Source organism: Coregonus clupeaformis, chromosome 40, assembly GCF_020615455.1.
Source record: "Coregonus clupeaformis isolate EN_2021a chromosome 40, ASM2061545v1, whole genome shotgun sequence".
In the NCBI taxonomy this organism is placed as follows: domain Eukaryota; kingdom Metazoa; phylum Chordata; class Actinopteri; order Salmoniformes; family Salmonidae; genus Coregonus; species Coregonus clupeaformis.
In genome coordinates, this window is record NC_059231.1 from 21,171,543 (window position 1) to 21,194,164 (window position 22,622).

At 40.9% G+C, this 22,622-nt stretch overlaps 2 protein-coding genes across 5 annotated transcripts in view; one reads left to right on the forward strand and one right to left on the reverse strand.

The window, feature by feature from the left end:
- Window positions 1-214: 214 nt before the first annotated feature.
- LOC121554820 (dual specificity protein phosphatase 19-like) lies at window positions 215-2,912 on the reverse strand. The gene is made up of 4 exons (XM_041868505.1): window positions 2,690-2,912; window positions 2,303-2,349; window positions 2,051-2,203; window positions 215-941 (listed from the first exon to the last, which is right to left on the reverse strand). Exons 1-4 carry the CDS (start codon window positions 2,910-2,912, stop codon window positions 723-725), a joined length of 642 nt encoding a protein of 213 aa, XP_041724439.1. The 3' UTR covers window positions 215-722.
- A 972-nt stretch (window positions 2,913-3,884) lies between these two features.
- LOC121554951 (nck-associated protein 1) overlaps window positions 3,885-22,622 on the forward strand; it is a 68,065-nt gene continuing 49,327 nt past the window's right edge. For 2 of the 4 annotated variants that reach the window (XM_041868662.2, XM_041868661.2), the window contains exons 1-8: window positions 3,885-4,171; window positions 12,298-12,315; window positions 13,420-13,530; window positions 18,090-18,182; window positions 18,402-18,458; window positions 18,637-18,779; window positions 18,943-19,033; window positions 21,052-21,189. In XM_041868662.2, coding sequence (XP_041724596.1) covers window positions 4,052-4,171; window positions 12,298-12,315; window positions 13,420-13,530; window positions 18,090-18,182; window positions 18,402-18,458; window positions 18,637-18,779; window positions 18,943-19,033; window positions 21,052-21,189 — 771 coding nt within the window. In that variant the 5' untranslated portion in view covers window positions 3,885-4,051. The remainder of the gene's footprint in view (window positions 4,172-12,297; window positions 12,316-13,419; window positions 13,531-18,089; window positions 18,183-18,401; window positions 18,459-18,636; window positions 18,780-18,942; window positions 19,034-21,051; window positions 21,190-22,622) is intronic. The other 2 variants (XM_041868663.2, XM_041868664.2) reach the window with 2 other exon arrangements.

Here is a 22,622-nt window from a genome sequence, read left to right on the forward strand (position 1 = left end):
AATAATATGTCTGTTACAAAATCATGGAAGTACATTATAACATTTAAAATCTTGCCTCCAGTAGATTACATCTCTTAGCTTATTCAACATCCCATAGATGTTTACAATAATAAAACTAAGGATGTCCGTAATATTTCTTAAACCAAGATTAACGTTAATCAAATTAAAACTCTACATTAAACAATAATATTTTTGTTTCAGTTTAGTCCGTTTTCTGTACCTGTCACCTCACACATTTTTGGTACAAAAAAATAAAGACTCAAAATGAATTTACGAATTGTTGCACAGACATGGCATGATTCATAAAGTTGAGAATTGTATATTTATACCTTTGCTATTCAAATTAGATTATATTCAAATTCATACCACCCTCAGTTGTTCATAGAAATTGATAACAGGAATGTTTAACTATTGGATAACACTGGCCCCACAGTGTATATTGACAGGGCATTGTAGGGCATTTAAAAATGGCGGCTAATGAACACTTCAACATGATGGTAGGGTCCCTTGGGCATTAGGGGCCATATTAAGATCCAAAATGTCACCCAATTCCCTATATAGTGCACTACGTTTGACCAGGGCCCCAGTGCACACTACTGTATAGGGAATAGAGTGCTATTTCAGACACAGCCCCGGATCTTTATCAGAATGACCTCTTTGTGAGAAACAGTGGCTGATGATGAAATGCATAACTCTGGCGCTGCAGGTGTTGCTGTTCTTGCTCATTCATAGCCCACACCATTGGCTTGTATGCCCCATTTAGGTTTGAAACCTTTCAACTGTTCGACAAAGCCTGGGTTTGGGCATGTGGCTGGCCGGGCTGATTTCACCAAGGCAAATGCATCATCAAAAGGCTTCCCTTCCCTGGACATCAGGTATCCAATGACAACCGAGGCAGACCTTGAGGCTCCGGAATTGCAGTGAACCAACACAACTCCTTTCTGAGGGGGAAGAAGAGGGAAACAAGCCTTATGTCAGTAGAATGAAGGCGTAACCAAATGCACTTCATCCCAGTTTGAAGAAAAAAGGGAATTAATAGCTCAACTGAGGGACTTAATAATCCCCCAAAAAAGCATTCTTTATCCCAGGAAACCTTTTGAAGTGTCCTGGGGTAAGGAATTTTTATTATATTTTTTATAAAGCCTTATGTCAGTTTAGTGCTATCCAGTTCAAATGCATGAGATATGAGGTGCTTGGCTGCTTTAAATATTAATCCCATGTCTTCAATTCACACAGACCCAGTAACACAAGATCAATTACATCCTCCTGCACTTCATGGTAATCTAATAAAATATTATTATGCTAATCACGCACAATGGCACAATTACAAGCTGTAAGGTGATAGAATGATTCTCCCAGTCAGCTAAGCATCATTGATGGTTTGATTAGCCAAGTTGGAGTTACCCCTGCATGGTATCACATGTTACATAGGGAAATAAAAGAGCCACTAGCCACTAACCTCCATTCAACGGAGAGTATAAACTTTTTTCCACTAGGTCATTGTAATCATAAGCCTTTGGTGAATTTCCAACATGTGGCAGTGTCAGGTTGTTGGGTGACCAGCACAGCAATTTGCTAAAAGGTTGTATAGCAAACAAAGGGCCTCTAGATATATGATCTTTCTACAACAGGATAAATTATGCATGGTGAAAAATCTGCCATGTATTATTCACTACACAGTGTGGATACCTAGAGGTAGTGAGGGAGGCTTTTCCTTGGCTCACTGCTGTCCAATATCAGATATAGGACAGGTAATAAACGTCAACACTCAAGGAAATTACTAAAGTAGAGTTAAACAAAGTAGCTTAATGTAAAGTAAAGTCATTTTACCTATGTGCTGTACACAGTAGAGTGCTTATCAATAATACAAGTTATCAAGTGGAAAAGACTTGTGTCACCATTCATGGTGCTTAGGAATGTTTATACTGTCAGGTAAGATGAATGCAGTGAAAGACACGGTATTAAAGCATAAAAATAAAATATGAAAAGAAGAAAAGCCCCCAATTACCCTACATTAGCCTACAAGGTTGTGAAAACATTCACAACTTACCTCTGTATTTGCTTGGTCTATGAATTTTGAGCACTCTTGGAAATAGGATGTTATGTCAGTATTAGGCACATCCAGAATGCTCAGGGTTTTATAAATGAACAGGTCTGGAAAGGCGTTTTCAACACCATAGGCTACATTCAATATGTGGGACACCTGAAATGGAAGAAGAACATTTATGAAACGCCAAAACAAATCAGAAGTAGACAGAAAAGTGTTAAGTATAAAATGTGTCTCTATTACATAAAACAATACCTTATATTTTCTCAAAATGCCAAAGTCATGTGCAGCATCTTGTGAGCCTACAACAATAATAAACAATCATCAAATTGTGAGCCTGTGAGGAATTGTTAAATGTAAATATAACTGAGCCTAGGGAATTGTCAGATATGTTTATAATGATTTACTACAGTAATGATCCTGTAAAAGTTTTTTTCTTGCAAAAGCATGAGTTTAAACTGTCTGTAGGGAAAATTTAATTTGTTTACATGCAATAATCCAGTGGACTCAGAGTCTCAGCGGCAACAAACTTAAAACCCCCATATATTCTAGTGATACCTCTGTGTGTCTGTGTAGGCACCTGTCAATTGTATTATGACAGCTAAGTGTCCCCTGTCAATAACACACATCTCATTCACTCACCTAATATTAAATAAGGTTTAATAACTCCAACTTGTAAGTCCCAGCTGTTGTCCTGTACGTAGCCGCATGCTGTCTCAGGCTGAGTTTTATCCTCTACAACATGAATAGTCGACCCTTTCCATGTCTCAATAATCCTCCTGCCACTCAATGTTGTCACACGGGTGCATTGCTTTCTCAAATTGGTCTTGGAAAATGTCTTTATTTCCTGGGCAAGAGACTGCATCACATTTGTCTTCTCAAAACAAAACAAAGAATAAAAAAGTATCCACTTTTAGATTGGCAGGCTACTCCCTTGGATGTACTGTGAACAGTGCCTAGCGCCTGGTTCAAATGGACTCCTTCATGTTTTCTGGCCAGGTTTTGTCAACCCCAATTTGAAAATTGAGAACTCATATCAGTCAATCAGTCTATATCAGTCAATCAGCCCATATCAGTCAATCAACTCATATCAGTCAATCAACTCATATGGGTCCCTGGGCTTTTTTTCTAGGCATCACAGATGTCACTATCACATGATGCCATTCTGAAGCCTGTGAATGTGTGTGTGTGTGTGTGTGTGTGTGTGTGTGTGTGTGTGTTCAGTTGGCTGGTGCAGTGGTATATTATTTCAAAGTCTACTTTACATGCTGTCATCATAATTTTCCAACACAACCGAGACACCATTGAATCGAGGATTGACCTAAAGGGCTTGCCCAAATGAAATTTTACACATGCACATTATTTTGTGTTTAAATAATGTATTCTACAACAGGTGGGTCAAAACAAGCATTGTGATTGGTTGAGACTCGTTCTACGCAAGTCTTAAAAACCCGTTTAGCGCAAGTATTTTCTTGATACCATGGCAAATGACAAGTATTTAAGAATATAATATAATTAAATGTCATACTAATGATAATGAACACCACAAGGAATGCATAGTGGAATGCATGCTGGTCCTCTGTAGCTCAGCTGGTAGAGCATTGCAACGCCAGGATAGTGGATTAGATTCCTGGGACCTACCATAAGTAAAAATGTATGCACGCATGACTGGCCCAAATTTTTTTAATAATAAAAATATATCATTTATAACTATTTCGTCGTGGGTGTAACGTGGGTGCAGCCTACATATAAATAGTCCATTCCGTCCCTAGCTGGTCACGTGACGTGCCTTTGGATTGCAGGAAACAGCCTCGTTTTCGTCAGATAGGACAACACCTAGTAAAAACCGAGTTAGCGACGGGAGAGAGGAGTGGGGCTTGGCGAAACCGCTCAACCCACAGAATGGGCGAATTGTAACATATTAACACTAGAGTGTCACTATTTTCACGACAAACAAAACGCGGTGGAAATTCTACAACGATTATTTTACAAGATTCAGTAGCTATGTCGGCAACATTGTCGCGCGGCTCGCTCCAACCGGGCCAGCAAAAGCTGGCGGAGAAATTTACCATTCTGAATGACAGGGGCATCGGGATGCTCACTCGAGTCTATAATATCAAGAAGGTAAGGTACCCACTGTAATTCTTAGGTTCATAGTAAATTGTAACTACATTCAAGAGAAATGAAAGATCAAACCCCACAATTATCTGTGATGTATGGCAGAAACCTTCATTTGAAATCCAAAGGATGACGGCTAGGGCTGCAGAATTCCAGTCAAGGCCCTGTTGAAATGTGTTGCAGTATAAGCTAGTTATGTGGCTAGCCAAGCCCTGTCATCAGTAGGCCAAATTACGGTTTTCTGAGATTTGTCTATTTCAATCTTCGTATAACAATAATAAAAACTCATAGGCCATTGAAAGCTGTTGCTCACTGCCTTTGAAAGAAAATAGTATCTCACTGAAATAGCCTAATGTAGTTACATGCCTAGCTATACAATCATTTTTGTGCTTGATGGCTAGCTAGTTATATAGTTTCTCCTGCATAAATCACCACATTGCTAATATAATATTCAAACAAATTAAGAATAGAATGCTTTTCTGGATTCCTGAGCTATTGGTGAGATTGAAATCAGAGATCAATCAATATAATGGGAACACATAATCTGTCGGATTAGTAGATACTAGAGTAATAACATTAACACTATCTGACAGAGACACTAGGCCTATATTTTCTGACAACAATCAGTTGTTGATGTAGACTATTTTTATTCATCCGTCACAACACCCAGTAGGCCTAAACACTCACTAAACACCCAACACAAATCAACACATCCGTGGGAAAATTGCACATCATGACTGTAGGATACTAACCAATGGCATGGCAGTATCTACAGTTGTTGTACATGTATTGGATATGGTTGTTACACAGTTCTTGTAGAGTTGTTATTTAATTGAATGCCTGATGCACAGCAACACAAAGGTCCTGTTTTAAAAACCACACAATAAAACACATGTTCGCAGGATAGAAGGGAGAAAGAAAGCACTATTTTAGAGATTATAATGATTTGTTTATTACACACTTGTGAAAGTGGTGACATTATGATACAGATTCCACACTAGGGCCAGTTTCCCGGACGTAAATTAAGTTTAGTCCTGGACTAAAAAAACATGTTAAATTAAAGTGCTTTTTAGTCCAGGGCTCTTCAGACTAGACTCTTCATCTGTGTCTGGGAAATTGGCCCATGATGTTTAATTTACTCATTGTAAACCCCTAGAGAGAAAACCATTCTTAGTAGTAGTATTACTAGTTTAATACTGTTCACTATTCATTATTACTTATTCATAGTAGGGACTGGGGAGGTGTCATAAAAGGCAGATTCCATACTGGACGTTTCAGTCAGTGAAACAGAAAAGAGCATTCTTAGTGTAGCTGTCCATGTTAATGGCCTTGATACAGTGACAGTCAGTCCTTTAATGAGGAGAGAGTACTGTGACTGTGTTTCAAATCGCAACCTATTCCTATGCTCTGGTCAAAAGAGGTGCACTGTATAGGGAATAGGGTGCCATTTGGGACACAGACTGGGTATCAGAGATGCTTGGACGACTTTGGGAAAATGGCAGCAGATAGAAGATAGCTGGAGGCAGTCCAGCGTGTAGCTGAAAGGAGGCTGGTGGAGAATAATGCCTCTCTGCCTTGCTTGTCTGTCTGCCAGCCAATCAACCCTTGTGCTGCCGGCCTAGTAGGCCTAGCCTTTTATAGGCACCACAGAATCATCTCTGTGTCTCGCTCTCTCTAAACTCTCAATTGAAGTTAGATGGTGATACAGAACATTAGCATAAAAACATTATGCTGCCCAAGTAAGATACAGGATTCAGAAGGGGAAAACAACTTTCCCCAGGACACAAGATGACTATCATGATGACCTATAAGATACAGGATTGTCACAATACACAAGAGCTGAGTTGTCTGCCGATGTGTCACTCTGTAGCAGTTTTGCAGACAATTTGTCAGTAAAATTAGGCCATTTATAAACCTCAATTGTCATGCTCAGCATGACACAATACATGCCATGTCATTTATATTCATGGTACATGTCTTGTTATTGGGAAAATATACTGTACTTTATTGAAACTGTGGCGGCGTTCAATGCTTGTGCGTTGAACTAGCAGATCTGTTGCTTGGCAACTGGTAGGCATTGATACTAGCTGACAGCACTTATGAAGAATTTCAGATGGCTTTTTTGTTTCAGCTGTGATTGTAGGCTGCGGCACAGGCCTATCTCAGTAAATCAAAACTGTATGCGTCTGCACAGGCCTAAGGCACACAGGCTTATCATAGGCCTACTGCTCACGTCTACTGCGCATTCCTACTGCACACGCCTACTACTACCACAGGTCTACCCCAGTAAAGCACATTACTGTAGCCTACTGCACAAGTCTACTAGGACTACCTCGGTAAATCAAACAGCTTAGACTAGCAGCTTTATCAAACACAATTAAACGGAGCGTTCATCCAAAATGGAGATCTATTTCATTCTCATTTTGTTGATACCCACTCAAGTAACATGTGAATCTGAAGTTTCAGTGGCCAACAATATGGGATTATGTACGAAGAACAGCTTATAGTTTAGCATTAGAATTGTTGACAGCAAAACAATGGGACCCCTGATATGACAGCTGGCTGCATGTGGGACACCACTGTCTGGGCCAGCAGTATTGCTTTTTATATTGCTTACACCAGAGGTTCTCAAAGTGGGGTCCGTGTTACTGCAGGGTTCCGCGGCCAGATCTCAATATTTGTTATATATTTATTTATTTGACACCAAAAAAAATCTAATGAATATCACTAACAACAACAGATTAGCCAAGGGATCCGGGAATAAGTTTAGAGGGTGTAATTCAATATCATATTATTCATTTACAGTTCATGTTCTTAACCCTGGACAACATGGGCCTTGGAGGCTCAGCTGGATATTGTTATCCACTACTCCACCAATTATACATGGTTCAACTCAATGCTTCTTGTATTCCCACCAATTTTTTTTTTTTTACATGAATGCACTGTAATTTAAGATGTAAAACTGCACAGTTTTTCCTCATGGTAAAATGTGTAGAATTGCAGGATATTAGCTTTAAAGCTGCAACAACAACAAAAATATCTGCCCCATGACAAAATGTGTAGAATTGCAGGAAATTAGTTTAACAAGTTTATTTTTTTCTCTCCAATGCCAAGAGGTGGGCCTATAAAATGTTCCTTCCCAGGGCCTGAGAGTTGCACTGCTGAAATTTTAGTAAATATCTTTGTATGCTATTTTTATCTAACTCAAGTTGTGTTCTGATCATGAGGGGGTCCCTGATAAATTTGCTATCACAAAAGGGGTCCCTGGCCCCAAAGAGTTTGAGAACCCCTTAAACAACTGCCTGGCTTTTCATAATAAAATATCTCTGATGATATATCTGTCGTCTCACAATAATGTTTATGTAGTGTGTCAGTGTCACAGAGTGCAATATTTGTTTTAAAAGTGAGTTACAGGTATAATGCATTACGATGCAGTTTTAGTACATTGTAAGACTTGTCATAAGCATGTATGACCCCCTTATAATGCAATGTTGCAATTTATATGTTCTGAAAAATATGCTACTGGCTGAAGAATGTAGCCTTTCAAATGTAGGTTTTCAAATTGATTAAAATAACCATGTTTGTGGAGAGGGGAGAGCTTCTTATGACGTCATATAATTGAAGGTGTATCGCATTAGTGGAAACTCCTGCTGTTCTCATGGCAAGCCTGCTGGTTTTCACTAGCAGAAGTTACTTTTCGTAGCAGGTTAGGAGAACTTATGCAGCAGGTTAGGATAATTAACATGGCAGGGTTAGCTAAAACGCTAAAATTGTCCTCGACTCGAACATACAGTTGCGGCCAAATATATTGGCACCCTTGTACTTTTCTTAAATAATTCCCTATTTCAATAAATTTAAAACAGCTTTTGTCCTTCAACATTGCAGAACCAATTTTATTTTTGTAAACTTAAGTTTACAATTTTTATTTAGAAAATAAAGACTAATGGCATGGACAAAATTATTGGCACCCCGGTGCTAGTACTTGGTTGGACAGCCTTTGGCCAAGATAATTTCCAACAAATGCTTCTTGTAGCCATCAATGAGCTTGCTGCACCTTTTCTACTGACAATTTGGCCCACTCTTCAGCATAAACTGCTCTAATTCTTCAATGTTTGAGGGGGGCCCTCCACCAACTGCTGTTTTCAGATCTCGCCATAGGTTTTGGATGTGATTCAGATTCAGACCACTCCAGAACAGTCCAGCATCTCTTCTTGAAACATTCCAGGGTGCTTTTTATGTGTGTTTGGGGTTGTTGTCCTGCTGGAAGACCCACAACCTTAAACAGAGACACAGTTTTGGGACACTGGGTTGAACATTGGATAGCAGTACAGCAGAAAAAAACATAAATCATCATCCATCCATATGTCAATAACCAGATCAAGACTTTATCAGAACACTGATGTAGTGAGTGCTGTAGCTTAGTGAGTAAGAGCGTTGTGCCAGTAACCGAAAGGTTGCTGGTTCTAATCCCCGAGCCGACTAGGTGAAAAATCTGTCGACGTGTCCTTAAGCAAGGCACTTAACCCTAATTGCTCCTGTAAGTCGCTCTGGATAAGAGCGTCTGCTAAATGACTAAAATGTAAATGTAAAATGTCTGTAGGAATTCAGTCAGCTCCTTGCTGTTGTATGTTTCAGTCAGAGTCCTGATAGACTGAGAGTCCTATCAGGGGGAGAGGTCCAAGATGAGGTCAGAGCAAGGGTCTCCTATAGATGCTGAAAAGAGGTCAATGGAACGCAGACCGTGGGGGATAGAATAAATATGATCTAAAAAAGCGGATATATAGTCCCGTGTAGCTCAGTTGGTAGAGCATGGCGTTTGCAACACCAGGATTGTGGGTTCGATTCCCACGGGGGGGCAGAATGAAAACGTATGCACTCACAGTGAGGGGAAAAAGTATTTGATCCCCTGCTGATTTTGTACGTTTGCCCACTGACAAAGACATGATCAGTCTATAATTTTAATGGTAGGTTTATTTGAACAGTGAGAGACAGAATAACAACAAAACAATCCAGAAAAACGCATGTCAAAAATGTTATTAATTTATTTGCATTTTAATGAGGGAAATAAGTATTTGACCCCTCTGCAAAACATGACTTAGTACTTGGTGGCAAACCCTTGTTGGCAATCAGAGGTCAGACGTTTCTTGTAGTTGGCCACCAGGTTTGCACACATCTCAGGAGCGATTTTGTCCCACTCCTCTTTGCAGATCTTCTCCAAATCATTAAGGTTTCAAGGCTGACGTTTGGCAACTCGAACCTTCAGCTCCCGCCACAGATTTTCTATGGGATTAAGGTCTGGAGACTGGCTAGGCCACTCCAGGAGCTTAATGTGCTTCTTCTTGAGCCACTTCTTTGTTGCCTTGGCCGTGTGTTTTGGTTCATTGTCATGCTGGAATACCCATATACGACCCATTTTCAATGCCCTGGCTGAGGGAAGGAGGTTCTCACCCAAGATTTGACGGTACATGGCCCGTCCATCGTCCCTTTGATGCGGTGAAGTTGTCGTGTCCCCTTAGCAGAAAAACACCCCCAAAGCATAATGTTTCCACCTCCATGTTTGACGGTGGGGATGGTGTTCTTGGGGTCATAGGCAGCATTCCTCCTCCTCCAAACACGGCGAGTTGAGTTGATGCCAAAGAGCTCCATTTTGGTCTCATCTGACCACAACACTTTCACCCAGTTCTCCTCTGAATCATTCAGATGTTCATTGGCAAACTTAAGACGGCCCAGTATATGTGCTTTCTTGAGCAGGGGGACATTGCGAGCACTGCAGGATTTCAGTCCTTCACGGCGTAGTGTGTTTTCTTGGTGACTATGGTCCCAGCTGCCTTGAGATCATTGACAAGATCCTCCCGTGTAGTTCTGGGCTGATTCCTCACCGTTCTCATGATCATTGCAACTCCACAAGGTGAGCTCTTGCATGGAGCCCCAGGCCGAGGGAGATTGACAGTTCTTTTGTGTTTCTTCCATTTGCGAATAATCGCACCAACTGTTGTCACCTTCTCACCAAGCTGCTTGGCGATGGTCTTGTAGCCCATTCCAGCCTTGTGTAGGTCTACAATCTTGTCCTTGACATCCTTGGAGAGCTCTTTTGTCTTGGCCATGGTGGAGAGTTTGGAATCTGGTTGATTGCTTCTGTGGACAGGTGTCTTTTTATACAGGTAACAAGCTGAGATTAGGAGCACTCCCTTTAAGAGTGTGCTCCTAATCTCAGCTTGTTACCTGTATAAAAGTCACCTGGGAGCCAGAAATATTTCTGATTGAGAGGGGGTCAAATACTTATTTCCCTCATTAAAATGCAAATCAATTTATAACATTTTTGACATGCGTTTTTCTGGATTTTTTTGTTGTTATTCTGTCTCTCACTGTTCAAATAAACCTACCATCAAAATGATAGACTGATCATTTCTTTGTCAGTGGGCAAACGTACAAAATCAGCAGGGGATCAAATACTTTTTTCCCTCACTGTAACTGTATGTCGCTCTGGATAAGAGCGTCTGCTAAATGACTTAAATGTAAATATTTGTCAAATCCGTCATGATTGATGTATTGTAACAAGACACAATGTGGTTGCTGAAGTCCGATTTGGATATATTTGGCTGTTTTCGCTGCATAACATTTAGAAGTTGTTCCTTTTCAGGTTTAGAAGAGGTGACACACAAGCTGGTAGCATAGCTAGCATACAGAAATCGGTGGTGGTAGTCAAAGTTGTTTTTAACTGCAATGCAGTTGATTGGTGATGATGACATGAGCATATATTGGGGTTGACATCTATACAAGCATTTATACTCAGATTTTTACCTCAACATAGTGTGAAATACATATATAAACAAAAGCCTAAATTTAGGCTAATTTTACTGGGGGGCAATGAGGAAACTCTGGATATTTCTCTCTCGCATTTCCATTGTTTGGGTCGAGTTCCATTGACCACTTTACTGCATCTATGAGGTCAGAAGGAGGGCTTCCTATGAGGTCAAATGGGGGGGTCTACGATGAGGTCAGAGGGAGGGTCTCCTCAATCTGTTATTCACTCTCCTATGATCCTGTTAGCACTGGGGAAGCGCTGTTAGCACTGGGAAGGAACAGGTAGCAGTGTTAGCACGGGGGAGGAACAGTTAGCACTGGGGAAGCACTGTTAGCACTGGGGAATCACTGTTAGCACTGGGGAGGAACAGTTAGCACTGGGGAGGAACAGTTAGCACTGGGGAGGAACAGTTAGCACTGGGGAGGAACAGTTAGCACTGGGGAATCACTGTTAGCACGGGGGAGGAACAGTTAGCACTGGGGAATCACTGTTAGCACTGGGGAATCACTGTTAGCACTGGGGAATTACTGTTAGCACTGGGGAGGAACAGTTAGCACTGGGGAAGTACTGTTAGCTCTGCTAGCACTGGGGAAGCCCTGTTAGAACTATTAGCAATAGCACTAGAGAAGAAGTGCTTATGGTAGTCAGTACAGTGTCAGTGCTGCTCACTAAATTAGACCAAGTTATCTTAACTAGTCTCAGACCAAGGTTGTTGGATGAAGCACAGAAACATATTTTATTTTGCTCCTTTTGATTTTGCACATTTTTAAACAAAATATTTACAACAAAGTGAATTAATGTATGTCATTTTACTGTTAGACATGTTCTGTTATTTTGTGTATGTTGTGAATTGCCTAACTGCCTTTGTCAGCTGAGTGAAATTATCAAATATGTTGACTTAATACTTTACGGGTTGTGTGCATGAAATGTTTTAGGCCATATTATTTTGGGGTTCATTGGTAGATGCACTGGCTTTGCATTTTCCTTGGTTTTACTTGCATGTTTCTGTTCCTACTTGTACTTATCAAACAATACGTTATGTCCTCTCTTAAACTTAAAGCCTTAATACTCTATTGTGTTGCTACTCTAGGAGGAGTGTCTCCAGCATGGTGTGAGCTAGTGGTTGAACAACGCTTTGACAGGCAGCACATTAATTATTGTGCACAGTGTAAGGCCAAACTATCCCTCAACAAATATCCCGGAAGTAAAACCCACAGCCTTTTTAATGTAGAGATGCATGGTTCTATGTTTTAAACCTGACTTTACCTGTGTTTACCTCTGTTTACCTGTGTGGTTTTCTCTCTTTCTATCACAATGCTTCCCTCAGCAAGGACAAGTTTGGAAGGTTTGCTCAGCTCTTCCCTAAATCACTCCCCCTCGTTCTACCCCTCCCTTCTATCCTACCAGCATCATGTCCCAGAATTACTTGTATACTACTCAGTACTCACAACGTTCACAATTCAACAAACAGGCCCATCCCAAAGTGCAATTGAATCACTGTAATTATTTTATTAGGTTAAAATAGATATTATATTTGCTATTGTGCATTTTTCCCCAGTTGTATTTCTTACATGAAATCTAACAGTTGCAAAGACTATCTCAACTTGTTATTAAAAAAAGGTGAGCACCTATAGTCCAACAATTAGATCAGAATACATTAAAGCTTTAACCATGGTCTTCTTTTGGTTTGTGAGCATCGAATTCACAGTTTCTGGACATTTGCACCACAAAAAGTATGTATTTTTGGGGGGGATTGAAGATCAGGCAATGGGAAGAGATAGGGCCTGGTTGAATTCACTGACACTTCATTATGCAATTCAACAGTGCTCTGCTCTCCTCTGCAAAATGAAAGTGTTCCCTGCATGGATCCATCACATCGTATCACTAATCATGAATCTAGTCTTGATGATATGAGGAGTTGAACATACTCTTTCTCTATATGTTTGTCGCTCTACTGTTTTAGGTTTAGTGTATTGCGAACCTCGAAACGCTTATGTGTTATAGACTGACTGAATACTCAAACATAACCATTCCTGTTTTGTCAGGCTGCCGTGCATGCCCAGTGTCGTGTACCATACACCACCCTACCTCAAACATACATCTGCTAACTTTTTGTTGCTTATAACATCTATGTTGTAACACACAGTTCAACTATCTTCTCTCCCAGTAGGAGTATGCCCATGCACTGCTTTCTCACTAACTCCTCTCCAAACTCCCATACAGCACTCTGTCAGTAGAAATGTATTCATACTCTCTATCTCAGTCCATCTCTCTGTCTCTTGCTCTCTCGCTGTCTCTCATACACTCACTCAAAACGTGACCAAAATACTACTTTCATAATTTGCCTCATCATCCTATCAGTTGTTATCTGCCAATGTTTTGTTGTTGTTAGTATTATTGTTGATGCATCTTTAGCGTTATTCTGTGTTTTTGACCCTCTTCATTATAGGCATGTGGTGACCCCAAAGCCAAACCATCCTATCTAATAGACAAGAACCTGGAGTCTGCTGTCAAGTTCATTGTCAGAAAATTCCCAGCGGTTGAAACACGCAACAACAATGTAAGTCTGTCTATTACATGTATATAACAGATATATTTCATGTTATTTCAGCTCATTTTAATGCTGCTTGGTATCTACAGTAGGGAGAACAAGTATTTGATACACTGCTGATTTTGCAGGTTTACCTACTTACAAAGCATGTAGAGGTCTGTCATTTTTATCATAGGTACACTTCAACTGTGAGAGACGGAATCTAAAACAAAAATCCAGAAAATCACATTGTATGATTTTTAAGTAATGAATTTGCATTTTATTGTATGACATAAGTATTTGATCACCTACCAACAGTAAGAATTCCGGCTCTCACAGACATGTTAGTTTTTCTTTAAGAAGCCCTCCTGTTCTCCACTCATTACCTGTATTAACTGCACCTGTTTGAACTCGTTACCTGTATAAAAGACACCTGTCCACACACTCAATCAAACAGACTCCAACCTCTCCACAATGGCCAAGACCAGAGAGCTGTGTAAGGACATCAGGGATAAAATTGTAGACCTGCACAAGGCTGGGATGGGCTACAGGACAATAGGCAAGCAGGCAACAACTGTTGGCGCAATTATTAGAAAATGGAAGAAGTTCAAGATGACGGTCAATCACCCTCGGTCTGGGGCTCCATGCAAGATCTCACCTCGTGGGGCATCAATGATCATGAGGAAGGTGAGGGATCAGCCCAGAACTACACGGCAGGACCTGGTCAATGACCTGAAGAGAGCTGGGACCACAGTCTCAAAGAAAACCATTAGTAACACACTACGCCGTCATGGATTAAAATCCTGCAGCGCACGCAAGGTCCCCCTGCTCAAGCCAGCGCATGTCCAGGCCCGTCTGAAGTTTGCTAATGACCATCTGGATGATCCAGAGGAGGAATGGGAGAAGGTCATGTGGTCTGATGAGACAAAAATAGAGCTTTTTGGTCTAAACTCCACTCGCCGTGTTTGGAGGAAGAAGAAGGATGAGTACAACCCCAAGAACACCATCCCAACCGTGAAGCATGGAGGTGGAAACATCATTCTTTGGGGATGCTTTTCTGCAAAGGGGACAGGACAACTGCACCGTATTGAGGGGAGGATGGATGGGGCCATGTATCGCGAGATCTTGGCCAACAACCTCCTTCCCTCAGTAAGAGCATTGAAGATGGGTCGTGGCTGGGTCTTCCAGCATGACAACGACCCGAAACACACAGCCAGGGCAACTAAGGAGTGGCTCCGTAAGAAGCATCTCAAGGTCCTGGAGTGGCCTAGCCAGTCTCCAGACCTGAACTCAATAGAAATTCTTGGAGGGAGCTGAAAGTCCGTATTGCCCAGCGACAGCCCCGAAACCTGAAGGATCTGGAGAAGGTCTGTATGGAGGAGTGGGCCAAAATCCCTGCTGCAGTGTGTGCAAACCTGGTCAAGATCTACAGGAAACGTATGATCTCTGTAATTGCAAACAAAGGTTTCTGTACCAAATATTAAGTTCTGCTTTTCTGATGTATCAAATACTTATGTCTTGCAATAAAATGCAAATTAATTACTTAAAAATCATACAATGTGATTTTCTGGATTTCTGTTTTAGATTCCGTCTCTCACAGTTGAAGTGTACCTATGATAAAAATTACATACATCTACATGCTTTGTAAGTAGGAAAACCTGCAAAATCGGCAGTGTATCAAATACTTGTTCTCCCCACTGTATATGAAGTCCTTTACCTATTGCACTACAAGGTCTGTGCGATAAAGTGCATTTATTAATTGCATTAATTGTTGTATTTAGTTATATTTTTATGATAGTATTTGACCCTTTTGAGATAAAATAGGCATTGTAAATGTAATTCCATCTGAGATCCATCATCCTATTTCTTCACTATATACAGTGGGGAAAAAAAGTTTGCCACCAATTGTGCAAGTTCTCCCACTTAAAAAGATGAGAGAGGCCTGTAATTTTCATCATAGGTACACGTCAACTATGACAGACAAAATGAGAATTTTTCTTCCAGAAAATCACATTGTAGGATTTTTAATGAATTTATTTGCAAATTATGGTGGAAAATAAGTATTTGGTCAATAACAAAAGTTTCTCAATACTTTGTTATATACCCTTTGTTGGCAATGACACAGGTCAAACGTTTTCTGTAAGTCTTCACAAGGTTTTCACACACTGTTGCTGGTATTTTGGCCCATTCCTCCATGCAGATCTCCTCTAGAGCAGTGATGTTTTGGGGCTGTCGCTGGGCAACACAGACTTTCAACTCCCTCCAAAGATTTTCTATGGGGTTGAGATCTGGAGACTGGCTAGGCCACTCCAGGACCTTGAAATGCTTCTTACGAAGCCACTCCTTCGTTGCCCGGGCAGTGTGTTTGGGATCATTGTCATGCTGAAAGACCCAGCCACATTTCATCTTCAATGCCCTTGCTGATGGAAGGAGGTTTTCACTCAAAATCTCACGATACATGGCCTCATTCATTCTTTCCTTTACACGGATCAGTCGTCCTGGTCCCTTTGCAGAAAAACAGCCCCAAAGCATGATGTTTCCACCCCCATGCTTCACAGTAGGTATGGTGTTCTTTGGATGCAACTCAGCATTCTTTGTCCTCCAAACACGACGAGTTGAGTTTTTACTAAAAAGTTCTATTTTGGTTTCATCTGACCGTATGACATTCTCCCAATCCTCTTCTGGATCAACCAAATGCACTCTATCAAACTTCAGACGGGCCTGGACATGTACTGGCTTAAGCAGGGGGACACGTCTTGCACTGCAGGATTTGAGTCCCTGGCGGCGTAGTGTGTTACTGATGGTAGGCTTTGTTACTTTTGTCCCAGCTCTCTGCAGGTCATTCACTAGGTCCCCCCGTGTGGTTCTGGGATTTTTGCTCACTGTTCTTGTGATCATTTTGACCCCACGGGGTGAGATCTTGTGTGGAGCCCCAGATCGAGGGAGATTATCAGTGGTCTTGTATGTCTTCCATTTCCTAATAATTGCTCCCACAGTTGATTTCTTCAAACCAAGCTGCTTACCTATTGCAGATTCAGTATTCCCAGCCTGGTGCAGGTCTACAATTTTGTTTCTGGTGTCCTTTGACAGCTCTTTGGTCTTGGCCATAGTGGAGTTTGGAGTGGGACTGTTTGAGGTTGTGGACAGGTGTCTTTTATACTGATAACCAGTTCAAACAGGTGCCATTAATACAGGTAACGAGTGGAGGACAGAGGAGCCTCTTAAAGAAGAAGTTACAGGTCTGTGAGAGCCAGAAATCTTGCTTGTTTGTAGGTGACCAAATACTTATTTTCCACCATAATTTGCAAATAAATTCATAAAAACTCCTACAATGTGATTTTCTGGAGAAAAAAAATCTCATTTTGTCTGTCATAGTTGACGTGTACCTATGATGAAAATTACAGGCCTCTCTCATCTTTTTAAGCGGGAGAACTTGCACAATTGGTGGCTGACTAAATACTTTTTTCCCCCACTGTATGTACCACCCACATGTACATTTCCATAAATGTTATGTTATGTATGATAATTCTACCTTTTTATAGGTAGCCTTAAGTACAACTAATTCATTCTCACCCAGTTTGTCTTTTCAAGTGTTTTTCCACCCGATGCTTAGCTATCACCATTGGCCTGCTTTCTATTTAATTTGAAATGTTAAACGGCTTCTTTGGTGTAGCTGTCATGTGGTTTGCTATGTTGTACTTTTTGCTGCAGTGGTTCATGTTTTACTTGGTCTGTGTTTTTTGTTTTGCATGCTTAACTTCTTGGCTTTTTTCTGGAATATTATTTTGGTAAGTTGAAGCTCCTCAGAGTTCCTTTTTTTCTATGTTTTGCATGTCTTATTATTGTCTATGTAGCAGATTTTCATTTAATTTATTGCTAATTCATATTTTTATTATCTTTCACACTCAAGTTTTTCGATACTGCTAGGTAACAGTTAATAGTTAGGTTGAAAAAAATGCAGTTTTTGTTTGAAAAATAGAAGAAGTAACATTTGTTGTAGTGCAAGAGACCAGGTGTGTGTCCCAAATGGCACCCTATTCTCATTATAGTGCACTACTTTTACCTAGAGCCCTCTGGGCCTTGGTCAAAAGAAGCACACTACATAGTGAATAGAGTGCCATTTGGGACGTGCGCCAAAGATAACAATCAAGCAAACATTACTTCACATTTGGCTTGTGAGAGGCTATCATTGGTTAAAAAAGGCCCCATTGTGACAGTGCTAAAAATGCAGTCATGTTGTCGAAGGCAACATTAGTATTTTGGAATGATAAAGGTGTTTTTGGTTAGAGCTCTACATTTTTGCGTGGTCAAAATGTCACTGTGTGATGTCCTTGGTAGTATTTCTCAGGATATCTAGTTATTCTAACAAATTGAGAACACTGTACTACCAAACATGTACTACCAAACACAGATGTCAAAGTCACGATAAAGCCATAATAAGTATGCAATGTTTGACCTCTTATACCAGATTCCATCAGCCTATTTGACTGTGCTCATTGTTCTATAGCATCCATACAATTAACATTTGTGTGTCCTGAGTTTAACTTTAGAGCACCTTGTTTTTGTTACAACCATGTTTTTTTCTACAGCAACAGCTTGCACAACTACAAAAAGAGAAGTCTGAAATCCTTAAGAATCTAGCGTTGTATTACTTCACATTCGTAGATGTGATGGAGTTTAAGGTATGTGCAATTTAAGCATCATTCAATGTAGTGATAATAGAACAGGTTTTAAGGTCCGTTGTCAAATTAGCAGGAGCATAATATGACTCTCTTGATACCAATGTACAGTACTCTATATACATGTATAATGATAATCCATCATAAATCATAGTTACACTTATTATCAAGTTACTATACTGTGAAATGTACATAAATACTGTTTTCGTTCTCTCCTTCCAGGACCATGTCTGTGAGCTGCTGAATACTATCGATGCTTGCCAAGTATTCTTTGATATTGTAAGACACATTTATTTATACCATGCATGTAATTACAGGATGCTTTTGGTTATTCCTCCGAGATTATATCTAAAAGATGTCATGTTTTTACTTGGATTAGATAAGTACGGTGACCCTAAGGGGCGAAGTAGATCGGTCTTGATGTCAGTCCTAATTTTGTTCCCATATCTTTCTACAGACTGTAAACTTTGACCTGACCAAAAACTACCTTGACTTGGTAGTGACCTACACTAACCTAATGATGCTACTGTCGCGGATTGAAGAGAGGAAAGCTATCATTGGCCTCTACAACTATGCCCACGAAATGACACATGGATCAAGGTAAAACAATATTAATATTAAAATAAGTAAAGTTTAACGCTTTTACACATACATTTCCAGTGGCGTTATATTAAAATCTCTCTTTGTTTTGTAGATTCAGACTTAGAAATACCTGAGAACTACCAATATCAACAACATTGTTGTATGTTTGTTCCCCATCTAGTGATCGAGAGTACCCTAGGCTGGGACAGATGATCGTTGACTACGAGAACCCACTGAAAAAGATGATGGAGGAGTTTGTTCCACATGGGAAGGTGAATAGTGTCACCTGTAACTCTACATGCTATGTTCTTGTCCTGAGCACTGACAATGATAACACATCTTTTGGTTACACTTTATTATAACTTTGATGCTTAAGCCATGTTTATACATGCTTATATTGCTTATAAACTAAGGCACTGCATCTCAGTGCTTGAGGCATCACTACAGACCCCCTGGTTCGATTCCAGGCTGTATCACAACCGGCCGTGATTGGGAGTCCCGTAGGGTGGCGCACAATTGGCTCAGCGTCGTCCGGGTTTGGCCGGTGTAGGCCGTCATTGTAAATAATAATTTGTTCTTAACTGACTTGCCTAGTTAAATAAAGGTAAAATATATATATTTTTTTACTAATAATAAAATACAGATGTGTTAATAGTATGTACAGTTGTGGTCAAAAGTTTTGAGAATGACACATTAATTTTCACAAAGTCTGCTGCCTCAGTTTTTTATGATGGCAATTTGCATATACTCCAGAATGTTATGAAGAGTGCAATTAATTGCAATTCATCTGATCAAAGTCCCTCTTTGCCATGAAAATGAACTTAATCCCCAAAAAACATTTCCACTGCATTTCAGCCCTGCTACAAAAGGACCAGCTGACATCATGTCAGTGATTCTCTTGTTAACACAGGTGAGAGTGTTGACGAGGACAAGGCTGGAGATCACTCTGTCATGCTGATTGAGTCAGAATAACAGACTGGAAGCTTTAAAAGGAGGGTGGTGCTTGAAATCATTGTTCTTCCTCTGTTAACCATGGTTACCTGCAAGGAAACACGTGCCGTCATCATTGCTTTGCACAAAAAGGGCTTCACAGGCAAGGATATTGCTGCTAGGAAGATTGCACCTAAATCAACCATTTATTGGATCTTCAAGGAGAGAGGTTCAATTGTTGTGAAGAAGGCTTCAGGGCGCCCAAAAAAGTCCAGCAAGCGTCAGGACCATCTCCTAAAGTTGATTCAGCTGCACCACCAGTGCAGAGCTTGCTCAGGAATGGCAGCAGGCAGGTGTGAGTGCATATGCACGCACAGTGAGGCAAAGACTTTTGGAGGATGGCCTGGTGTCAAGAAGGGCAGTGAGGAAGCCACTTCTCTCCAGGAAAAACATCAGGGACAGACTGATATTCTGCAAAAGGTACAGGGTTTAGACTGCTGAGGACTGGGGTAAAGTCATTTTCTCTAATGAATCCCCTTTTTGATTGTTTGGGGCATCTGGGAAAAAAGCTTGTCCGGAGAAGAGAAGGTGAGCGCTACCATCAGTCCTGTGTCATGCCAACAGTAAAGCATCCTGAGACCATTCATGTGTGGGGTTGCTTCTCAGCCAAGGGAGTGGGCTCACTCACAATTTTGCCTAAGAACACAGCCATGAATAAAGAATGGTACCAACACATCCTCCGAGAGCAACTTCTCCCAACCATCCAATAACAGTTTGGTGATGAACAATGCCTTTTCCAGCATGATGGAGCACCTTGCCATAAGGCAAAAGTGGTAACTAAGTGGCTCGGGGAACAAAACATCGACATTTTGGGTCCATGGCCAGGAAACTCCCCAGACCTTAATCCCATTGAGAACTTGTGGTCGATCGTCAAGAGGCGGGTGGACAAACAAAAACCCACATTCTGACAAACTCCAAGCATTGATTATGCAAGAATGGGCTGCCATCAGTCAGGATGTGGCCCAGAAGTTAATTGACAGCATGCCAGGACGGATTGCAGAGGTCTTGAAAAAGAAGGGTCAACACTGCAAATATTGACTCTTTGCATAAACTTAATGTAATTCTCAATAAAAGCCTTTGACACTTATGGAATGCTTGTAATTATACTTCAGTATACCATAGTAACATCTGACAAAAATATCTAAAAACACTGAATCAGCAAAGTTTGAAGACCAATACTTGTGTCATTCTCAAAACTTTTGACCACTGTGTTAATAGTTGATTAATGCTTCTTCATGAAAGTTATTATAAACTGTCATAAACCAATCTATCTCTCTCCCTCCCCCTCCATCCCCTGTAGTCGTTGTCAGACGCCCTGCTCTCCCTCCAGATGGTGTACCCCAGACGAAACCTGTCTGCTGACCAGTGGAGGAACGCGCAGCTACTCAGTCTCATCAGTGCTCCTAGCACCATGCTCAACCCAGCCCAGTCAGACACAGTGAGTTACCATGCTTAACCCAGCCCAGTCAGACACAGTGAGTTACCATGCTTAACCCAGCCCAGTCAGACACAGTGAGTTACCATGCTTAACCCAGCCCAGTCAGACACAGTGAGTTACCATGCTTAACTCAGCCCAGTCAGACACAGTGAGTTACCATGCTTAACCCAGCCCAGTCAGACACAGTGAGTTACCATGCTTAACCCAGCCCAGTCAGACACAGTGAGTTACCATGCTTAACCCAGCCCAGTCAGACACAGTGAGTTACCATGCTTAACCCAGCCCAGTCAGACACAGTGAGTTACCATGCTTAACCCAGCCCAGTCAGACACAGTGAGTTACCATGCTTAACCCAGCCCAGTCAGACACAGTGAGTTACCATGCTTAACCCAGCCCAGGCAGACACAGTGAGTTACCATGCTTAACCCAGCCCAGGCAGACACAGTATGCCACTTAGTTTTGATCCAAAGCGACTTACAGTACAGTGGGTGTGTACAGTAATGTGATCCCTGCAGGAGTTGAACCCATGACTATGGTGTTGCTAGTGCCATACTTGAGCCACACAGGACCATCAATACAGTGCCTGCTTACAGAAAGTCTACACCCCCCTTGGATTTCTTCAAATGTTATTGTGTTACAAAGTGGGATTAAAATTGATTTAATTGTCATTTTTTGTCAATGATGTACACAAAATACTGTAATGTCAAAGTGGAAGAAAAATGCTTTATTTTTTTATTTAATGAAAAATAAAACACTATCTTGATTAGATAAGTATTCACCCCACTGAGTCAATACATGTTAGAATCACCTTTGGCAGCGATTACATGTATGAGTCTTCTTGGGAAAGTCTCATAAGAGCTTTGCACACTAGTATTGTGCAATATTTGCCCATTATTCTTTTCAGAATTCTTCAAGGTCTGTCAAGGTATTGGGGATCATGGCTAGACAGCGATTTTCAAGTCTTGCCATAGATTTTCAAGCAGACTTAAGTCAAAACGGTAACTTGGCCACTCAGGAACATTCACTGTCTTCTTGGTAAGTAACTCCAGTGTAGATTTGGCTTTGTGATGTAGGTTATTGTCCTGCTAAAAGGTGAATTCCTCTCCCATTGTCTGGTGTAAAGCAGACTGAAGCAGGTTTTCCTCTAGGATTTTGCCTGTGCTTAGCTCCATCCCATCTCTTTTCATCCTGAAAAACTCCCCAGTCTTTGCTGATGTCAAGCATACCCATGCCATGATGCAGCCACCACCATGCTTGAAAATAAAGGGGCAGTTACTCAGTGATGTGTTTTGTTGGATTTGCTCCAAACATAACGCTTTGCATTAAGGCCAAAAGTGTATTCCTCTGCTGTGTTTTTTTTTCAGTATTACTTTAGTGCCTTGTTGCATACAAGATGCATGTTTTGGAAAATTATTTTTATTCTGTATATTTGT

Excerpts from the sequence above, each read along its gene's own strand:
- LOC121554820 (XM_041868505.1), bottom strand. The coding sequence starts at position 2,912 with ATGCAGTCTCTTGCCCAGGAAATAAAGACATTTTCCAAGACCAATTTG. Across the intron at positions 2,350-2,689 it reads TAAACCTTATTTAATATTAG|GCTCACAAGATGCTGCACAT; the intron begins GTGAGTGAATGA and ends TTATTGTTGTAG. Across the intron at positions 2,204-2,302 it reads GCATTTTGAGAAAATATAAG|GTGTCCCACATATTGAATGT; the intron begins GTATTGTTTTAT and ends CTTCCATTTCAG.